Source organism: Sesamum indicum, linkage group LG3 (assembly GCF_026168435.1).
Source record: "Sesamum indicum cultivar Baizhima isolate 11 linkage group LG3, ASM2616843v1, whole genome shotgun sequence".
Classification (NCBI taxonomy): domain Eukaryota; kingdom Viridiplantae; phylum Streptophyta; class Magnoliopsida; order Lamiales; family Pedaliaceae; genus Sesamum; species Sesamum indicum.
The window spans coordinates 21,637,889-21,647,575 of NC_142659.1; the positions used below are offsets into that span (position 1 = coordinate 21,637,889).

The 9,687-nt window shown below is 30.1% G+C and overlaps 1 protein-coding gene across 1 annotated transcript; it reads left to right on the forward strand.

Annotated features, from left to right (window-relative positions):
- The first annotated feature begins 3,604 nt into the window (after positions 1–3,604).
- On the forward strand, positions 3,605–6,598 carry LOC105158355 (glycerol kinase). Its single transcript, XM_011075086.3, has 4 exons — positions 3,605–3,913; positions 4,271–4,492; positions 4,866–5,832; positions 6,227–6,598. Exons 1-4 carry the CDS (start codon positions 3,780–3,782, stop codon positions 6,470–6,472), a joined length of 1,569 nt encoding a protein of 522 aa, XP_011073388.1. The 5' UTR covers positions 3,605–3,779; the 3' UTR covers positions 6,473–6,598.
- The last annotated feature ends 3,089 nt before the right edge of the window (positions 6,599–9,687 follow it).

Below are 9,687 nucleotides of genomic sequence, written 5' to 3' on the forward strand. Positions count from 1 at the left end.
AATACCAAGATTAGGTTGTTGCCATAACTTCATTCATTCTTGTTCCATTACGATAGCCCGGACGTTTGAGCTTAAGGGTTTGTTTGGTTCAATTGAGAGAAAAACGAAAGTAGAAGAGGGAGGGAAAGTGAAAGGGAGAGGAGAAGCGAAAAAATAATAGTTTTCTTTCAAATTGTTTAGTATAATTTGAAGGGGAGTAAATCTCAAATACTTTCCTTTGTTTGGTACAAAGAAAACAGATTGAGAAGAAAAAGATTAGTTTTTATAATTTTACTAAATAACCATTCTCATAAGTTTTTGTATAATAATAAATAAATTAATATTGTATTAATATAATTTTAGTATATCAAAAAATTTAAAAATTTTATTAATAAAAGTATTTGAGATAAGAATGAGAATATTTTTTTTATTAATAAAAATATTAATCAAAATGAGTATTGATAAATTATTTTAAACTATTTAGTTTTAATAAAATAAAAATTACTAATAATATTTTTAACTAACGAATTTGAGTTCGAACATTAGTGTCTTTGTTGGTACCAAAAACAACTTTGGAGGAAAATTATATATATATATATATAGGTAATAGAGTAATAAAAATAAAAATAATATTTTTTTTTGGTCTTATACATTTATTTTTCTGTCCAATTTTGGAGGAAACAAAATTGAACTCCGGAGGGGTTTCATATATATCAAGTTTTACTTTATCTCCATTTGTTCTCTCTAACCAAACACCAAATTATCTCTTATATATTCATTTTTACGTCCATTTTTTTTATACTCTCACTTTTTGTCCCAACGGAACACACTCTAAAAATTTTCATTGGGAGGTTTTGAGTTCAAATTTGGATGGATACATGAATGTGTTGGGTGTACGTGCTAAAAAAAGACTATAATTCACACAAGTCGATTAGGATAGAGTTATACACAACTTTCATGTGGGGCCACTTGATTTACTGTATTTTAGATATTCATCGATTTGATTGGGCCTTTTTTAGGCCGTACAAACATTTTTAGTGGGCCTTTTGGACTTGTCCTTGATTTCAGAATTAAGGAATGGGCCTCATTTATAGATTTTGGTTTTCCAAATATAAACAAAATTTGGCCCAAGATGAATGGTTGTGGGCCTTTTGCACAAAATCTCCACTTCCGAAAATGCACTCACCAACACATGATAATTGTGTGGGGTGGGGTGCACGAGAAGAGCGGCGCGGGAGGACAACTGTTAATGCCATCACTCCATTATTAGCTTTCCACGTGGAATATTTAAGAACTCGCCGATAAAGTTGCTCACTATTTCCAATTTTTGGCTAAAATATTAGACTAGGATCCAATTACAGTAAAACCTCTATAAATTAATACTCTATAAATTAATAAACTCTCTAAAATAATAAAATCCTCCGGTCCCGACTTGGGCCTTTGTAAAAAATCATCAAATTCGATAAGATAATAAAATAATAATTTTTCAGAAAATTCCTTTATAAATATTAGGTCCCATTAAAACTCTAAATTAATAATTCATAAATATTACAATTATAAATATTATGATAATTTACTAAAATATGAAATCTGTAATGCTTTACGCATTTGATCATTCATTGATGATTTTGCGATGCCTTTTAGATGAGAAGACATGGGTGTTATGAACTATTTTATTATCATATTGAGATTTATGTAGTATATGTTTCATTCATCATGCATGAATATATTTAATTGGTTATAATAGTTATTTAAGTGCAATGAATTAATATAAACATGTATATTTAAGTAATTCCAATGAATTGATACATGTGTCTATGAATATAATAGTTCATTGTTGCATGAATATAATCAATGAAACATATATGAATTTATTTATTTTCAATACATATGTACTAAATTTGCTGAATTTAAAAAGTCTCTCTTTTAATTAATAAAATATTAATTTATCGATAATTTAATATCTCTCTAAATTAATAAAATTTCATGGTCCCAAGGTTATTAATTTATAGAGGTTTTACTGTATATATTATTTGAAAAGCAAATAAATTATAATTTAATTAGTAAAAAGTTATTTAAATTACTATTTTTAATTACCTAATAATTATTATTATAACTAAAATATATAATTTATTTTGTAAATATATATTTTAAATAAAGGTTAACAATTAAAAACAAATCAAATATATTCGTAAGTATTATTGAGGGGCAGATTTTGGACAAGACCCGAATCTCGTTTCGAACCCAATCGAGTCCATAAAAGAAAATCGGTTCCTCAAATAAAATCCGATAATATGGACCGTCCTTGTTCTAAACTCCTCATTTGCCATCTCTACTTCTATCGACTTCAGTGTATATTGTGTTACCCCATGTATATATATAGTTTTGTTGAAAATTACAGAAGTAAGAACAATGAAGTAAGGCCAAATGAATATTTACTTTTATTCATTTAATTTCAATATTACAAAATAAAAAGAATTTGCTTAAATAAATTACAAAATAGCCAATCTAATTAGTTTTTTGGTCACATGTTCTAACACTTAGGACTTATTTTATTTAGATTAAAATATAACTTTTAATACAATATTTCCCAAATCTTCAACTTTGCAATAACTTTTTAAAATAATTTTAGGGTAATTTACATAATTTTTTTTGAAATTTGACATAATTACAAATACTCTTTTGCTCTTCAAAAATTTTTAAATACTCCTCTGATTTGAACAGTCATCTAACAATTAGCCGAATTTATCAGTCTCTATTAGGTTTTGGTCCTTTTTTTTTTTTTGGTAGTGAACTGATAAAAATATCCTTATAGATTATGAATTATAATTTTACTTATTTTTTAGTTTTTTTGAAATTTCTTATGATCTAAATGAATAACTTTTTAATACTTTTAAAAAAAATTTCATCCATATTGTCCAAATTTTGTATAAAAAAGAAAAAAATATAGTAAGGGAATAGTTGATAATTCCAAATCTTTATCTAAAAATTACAATTTTATCAAATATTAGAGAATATTTATAAATTTTTAAATAACGAAGGAATATTTGTAATTGTGTCAAATCTAATAAAAGTTAGTTATAATTTACCTTTTAATTTTATATACAAGATTGGTTAATATGAAGGAGATGGATGGCCTAAATCCCTCAAACATCAACCAAACAACAAGAAAAAACATCACAAGGGGCCCCTTTGGAATCATCGACTCAAAACAACATTAACCAATCAAGCCCCCCATTTTTTAGTTATTATTTTCCTTCACCAAAATTCTATAAAGAAATATAATTACTAGTGTACATATATGCTTATCTGAGAGAAACCACAATCTTCATCATTAAACTCAACAATTTTACCTTTGCTGATTTTCTTTAAATGTTTTAAAAAATATTGAGGTTAGGTAAAGTAAATAATCATAGGGCATATTAATTCTTAAAAATATTTTAATTTTTTAAAAAAATATAAAAAATTAAATAAAAATTTAGTAAAAAATTAATAGAATGAATTCATTATTAAAAAAATATTTATAATTTTTAAATAATACAAAATATTTATAATTATATGAGCTTTCACGAAATTTGAATGCAATTTACCTGGAAGCATCTTTTTACTGGATAATCCCATCAACATTCCCAAGAAATTCATTCCTACTAAATTATCAGCAATCACTACTCCCTTCATTTCTGATTTCACTCACTCTATCAGCTTCCCACCCTATATAAACCCCTGCTCTGTTTCCCATATTTCCGCTTGATATAGTAACAAGAAAATCCAAGAAGAAAGATATAGTCAGAGGAGAAGAAATGCCACCGGACGAAGTATTCATTGGTTCTATAGATCAAGGCACTACCAGCACAAGATTCTTCATCTATGACAGTGCTGCAAGACCCGTCGGATCCCACCAAATCGAATTTACTCAATTTTATCCACAATCGGGGTATTTTCACATTCACTCTTACGTGAATGGATGGGTTTTTTTTGTAGTGTAGGACTGAATAATTTTCGCGGCCATCTTTGGTTTTACCACTTTCTGATCACTAGTTTCTTGATTGTTCTCCGCCTGGAAATTAAAAGTCTTTTTTTTGGTTTTCATTGGGTTTACCACTTTGTGATTTCCCTTGTTTCTTGATGTTGGTCTGTGTGAAATTTCAGTCTCTTTTGGTACTTCTTTGGGTTTACCACTATGTGACACTTGATTTTTTATTGTGTTTTATGTAAAAATCAATCTTTTTTGGGTTCTCTTTTTGGGTTCATTCTATGTGATCAATTGTGTTCTTGATTGTTTTCGTGGCAGATGGGTGGAGCATGATCCAATGGAGATTCTTGAGAGTGTGAGATTGTGTATCGCAAAGGCTGTTGATAAGGCCACTGCTGATGGACACAATGTTGATAGTGGACTGAAAGCCATTGGTTTGACCAATCAGAGAGAGACTACTGTTATTTGGAGCAAATCCACCGGTTGTCCTCTTTACAATGCCATCGTCTGGATGGACGTTCGTACCAGTTCTCTTTGCAGGTCCATCTGATTTTCTTCAATGTTTCTTTTTTAATAAAGTTTTAATCCTGTCTGGTTCTTGGGAGCTAAAGATGTGTTTTTGTCGCCCTCCTTGATGTTCTATCAAAACCTGTTTCTTGATATCTACACTGAAGTTTAATTGTTTTATTCTGGATTAATATTGGTTTACTTATTGATATATGATTGTTGCAGCTGTTAAGAGCTCGGCATCTTCGGATGTGTGTTTAATTTGTTGGCTAGCAATGATTTTCATTAATGGTGATTTCTTGGAATTATCTGTAATTCTCTAGAGTCTCTTCGTGATATGTGAATGTGAGTTGTTTACTTTGATCAAATGCGTGTCTATTGTGATCGATATACTCTTCTTATTCAGAAAATTGGAGAAAGAGCTACCAGGGGGAAAAACTCATTTTCTTGAGACATGTGGTTTGCCAATAAGCACTTATTTCAGTGCATTGAAAGTTTTGTGGTTGTTGGATAACGTTGATGCTGTAAAGGAAGCCGTGAAGAAAGGGGATGCATTGTTTGGAACAATAGATACATGGTTGATTTGGAATTTGACAGGAGGAAAAGAAAACGGTTTACATGTTACTGACGTGTCGAATGCTTCACGAACTATGTTGATGAACCTTAAGACACTAGATTGGGATGCAACTATTTTGGATACGCTGGGGATTCCTGCTGAAATTCTACCTAAAATTGTCAGTAATGCTGAGATTATTGGAAATATCAGCAAAGGATGGCCAACTCCAGGAATCCCAATCGCTGGATGTCTTGGTGATCAACATGCAGCCATGGTGGGACAAGGGTGTCGGAAAGGTGGAGCTAAGAGCACATTTGGCACAGGGGCTTTTATACTTCTAAATACGGGTGAGGAGATAGTTAAGTCCAACCATGGGTTATTGAGCACTTTGGCATACAAGCTTGGGCCTAAGGCTCCAACTAATTATGCTCTAGAGGGCTCCATTGCAATTGCTGGCGCAGCTGTTCAATGGCTTCGGGACAGTCTTGGCATAATTAAGAGTGCGAGTGAGATCGAGGAGTTGGCCTTGCAAGTTGACACGTGTGGAGGTGTTTATTTTGTACCAGCATTTAATGGGTTGTTTGCCCCATGGTGGCGTGATGATGCTCGGGGAGTCTTAATAGGGATCACAAGGTTTACGAACAAATCCCACATTGCTCGGGCTGTGCTCGAGAGCATGTGTTTTCAGGTGAAAGACGTTTTGGATTCAATGCACAAGGATGTTGGAGATAAGGGTGAGGCTAAGAACGACAAGGGGGAGTTTTTACTCAGAGTTGATGGTGGTGCTACTGTCAACAACCTACTAATGCAAATTCAGGTCTAGTTTCCATCCTCTATGTGACATTCCTTTATCGTTTGCTTGGGCCTATTCCAGCAGTTCCATTACCGCCATAACATTAATATATACATCAATAATGTATTCTTGACTGCCGGGTTTAGTAACAACAATTTGGTTCATCAACTATGTTCCTATAGTAATGCATAAGAGATGTATGATATACATAAGCATGATTACATGGTTTCATGATCTTCTATCATCTGTCGTTTCTTCCTATTATGTCTCATATATAGGGTATCTAGCTGCATTTATTGAGTTCCTAGTAATTACTTCCTTGCTGAAATAACATGTTTCATAGGCCACTGAGTTCTTTGTTTTCTTTTCTCCTAAGTCGACAAGACGATCCTAACCAATTAAACGTTGCCATTAGCAGGCTGACTTGATAGGGAAACCGGTCGCGAGGCCTGCTGATATAGAGACAACGGCCCGTGGAGCAGCTTATGCAGCTGGATTAGCCATCGGCATTTGGACAGAAAAGGATATATTTTCTTCAGGTGAAGAGATGGATAAACCCACCATTTTCCGGCCGATAGTCGATCAAGAAGTGAGGAAGAAGAAGGTGGACTCCTGGTGCAAAGCAGTTTCAAGAACTTTTGACTTGGCTGACCTCTCTCTGTAATCACACTCTTGGAAACACACTCAGTTTTACAGTTTTTCCTTGTGTTCTTTGATGAATTCAGCAACTTTTTCTCTGTGAATTCATTCGTCTGAGATTAAATATTAAATAATTATTTTTTTTCTGATAGCTTAAACTTTTAAATATTTTCATAATTTCATATAATATTTCACCGTCATCCCTTTTTTATCGTTAAAAAAAAAAAAGAGTTTTACATTTTAGACATCAGAAAACAAACATAGTTGGCATATGGTGGGTGTGTTGGAGGCATAAAATATTAATTGATTTTATATTCAAACAGTTTAAACTGTCAGATGACGTAATGCAGATCCGTTTCTTTGAATTAGTTGTTATGTTGAGGTGTGTATATAATCTCATTAATTGGAATTCATGGTCATGATTTCATTTATCAATAATGCTCAAGATTAGCTTCTCACTTAGAAGTGATTTCCTGTTCAATCATTCCGCAGGCGTTGGTGATCTATCGCATCAGTAATGTCGTTAGGGGACAGCTCAATGGTTTGAATTTCAAAAAATAGACACACAGGGTACACATCTTGAGTGTGTGGGTTTGTGATGGGGAGAAACAAAAAGGAAAAATCATGCTGAATGAAATTAAAAATGAAAGAAGCATTATTTACGTTTAAATGTACATGTGATTTAATTAAAACCTGCTCCTTGATATATACACATATAAATGATAAGTATAACATTTTTTTTATGAAAATAATAATGTAAATTATAATAAAATATAATCTATACTTTAAACATTTATGAAATTATGTTTGTAATGTTTTGTTCTATTTTGTGTTTTTATTTTTTAGTTTTTGAAATAGTAATTAAAGAAAAAATATGTTTATTTACACGTATTCTTATTAAAAATATATTTTGATTTGATATCACAGTATAATATAAAATACAATTTCATTAACTAACCTAAACATATTCTCATTTTACACGAAAATTCATATTTTTCACTGTAAGTAAAAATAAAAACACAAACAAATGTAATAATTAATGAGATTAATATTAAAATATAATTTTCAGATATTTAGAAATTTTAATAAAATTATATAAAAAATTGTATTCTAAATCTTTTTAAAGCAATAAAAACGTGGGTATTGAGTTTGAACCTTGAGTTCTTGTCAAATTGCTAAAAACCCGACCTGTTGCCATCCATATTCCCGTCCCCCTTGTTCCTTCCCTACAATGGGATTAAGAAAAAAAATACGAAAGAAAAAGGAAAATATGTAACGGGTAAATATTTGTTGACGTCATTTGAAATGAAATTATAAAAAAATAAGAATAGAGGGCAGTGAAAGTTTTTTTAATAAATAAAATAAAATAAATAAATCTAAGTCTGTTGTTGTTGAATTGAAATCAAATTGAAAATTTGAAACCAAAAGGAGAATAATTGCAACGGGAAAAACAATAAATGCCATTAATTTTCAATTCAAAAAAAAAAAAAAAAAAGTATTTACTTCAGTTGCATCATGCATGAGTCCTACTTCTTACGTAATTATTGTTCAATGCCTCAGTTATTAATTGTCGTTTGATTCAACGGTTGACCCATCTTTTCAAAATTTCTTTTGGAATTAAATTTTATCGAAATCACGTTTTGATGAAAGCTACAATTTATAGTTTTTAATTCTATTATAATTATTTTTTATTTAATATTACCTATGATACCAATTAAATTCTTCCCCAACCACTTGACACGTTGTTAATTTTGGAATCTATGATTGTATATTCAATTATTAAAATTATTCAGATATCGTAATCACTTTTTCTAAAATCGATTCTAATCATAATTAATTATACAGCAGCATGGATAAACTGATGCATGTGTTATTATAATTAGTATTTATTAATCAGATCAAATTAAATAAAATTTCCTCGAGAAAAAGGTGTGATAATAGTGTCGTCCACACAAAAAACTTAAATGATTGAGAGTGTGGGATTGGCATCTCCCAACTTTTCCAAACACATCCTATCATCATTTTACTTTTGACTCTATCAAAATTTTTTCTTATGGTTTCATGGATAATTAGCTCAATTTTCTCCACAACAATCCACTTTTGTCTTCTTTCTTACTGGTAAATGATAATTTCTAGTAACATTTTTTTTAAAATTTATTTGGATAATTTTAAGTATAAACAATTTCAAATCTTTCAAATTTAAATTTGAACTATGTTTTGTCGAGTGATGATTGATATCAACTTCTTTTCTCATGGAATCATTTGAATTTTTTTCTTGACAAAGTCTTTCCTCGGATCCAAATACGCTATAAATTTAGATTTATCTAAATAAGTTTGAAACATTTGTTATTACGGATTTGAGAATCATAATTTCAAGTCCAATCCATATTTGGATTGAAGGATTTGGATGTAAAGAAAGAATTTTAGGAAATAATTTAAAAAATGACTTTATATTAAAAGAATTTAAAATTCATCAATATTCAAGAAAACACAATTAAAAGAGTAAATTATAACGATCTCCCCTGAGGTTTGGCATAATTATGAATATCCCTCATTGTTTAAAAAATTATCAATATTCCCTGATTTTAATGACCGTCTAAAAATTAGCTCATTCTATTAGTTTCCATTAGGTTTTCATCAATTTTTTTGTTATGAACTAACTAAAATGTCCTTGTGAACTAAGGATTATATTTATATTTATTTTTAAATTTTTTATTGACTAGTGGATAATTTTACAAATCTTTATTTAAAATACAATAAGGGCATAATTGCCAATTCAAACCCCCATCTAAGAATTACATAATTTTATCAAATGTTAGGGGCCTATTTATAAATTTTCAAACAATGAGGGGGCATTTATAATTAAGCCAAATCATAGAAAAACTCATTGTAATTACCCTAATTAAAATATAGAATTGAAGAGTTTGAAATTCTTTGAATATAGAACGATCGAAACATATTAAAATAATTTGTTATTAAGGATTTGAAATTTATAACTTCAAATTCATCAATTCAAATATAGTTGAGAGAATTTAACCTAGAGATAATTAGTAGATGAGGCACTCACTCCAAAAAAAGGGTAAATTACAATGGGCTCACCGCTCCCCTTTATTTGTCATAATTACAAATATCCCCATTATTGTTTGAAAAATTATAAATACCTCTCTTGAAATTAATGGTCATCTAACAAATACCCCACTATAATACTTTGTCACGAGTGAGTATTTGTTATACAATCAT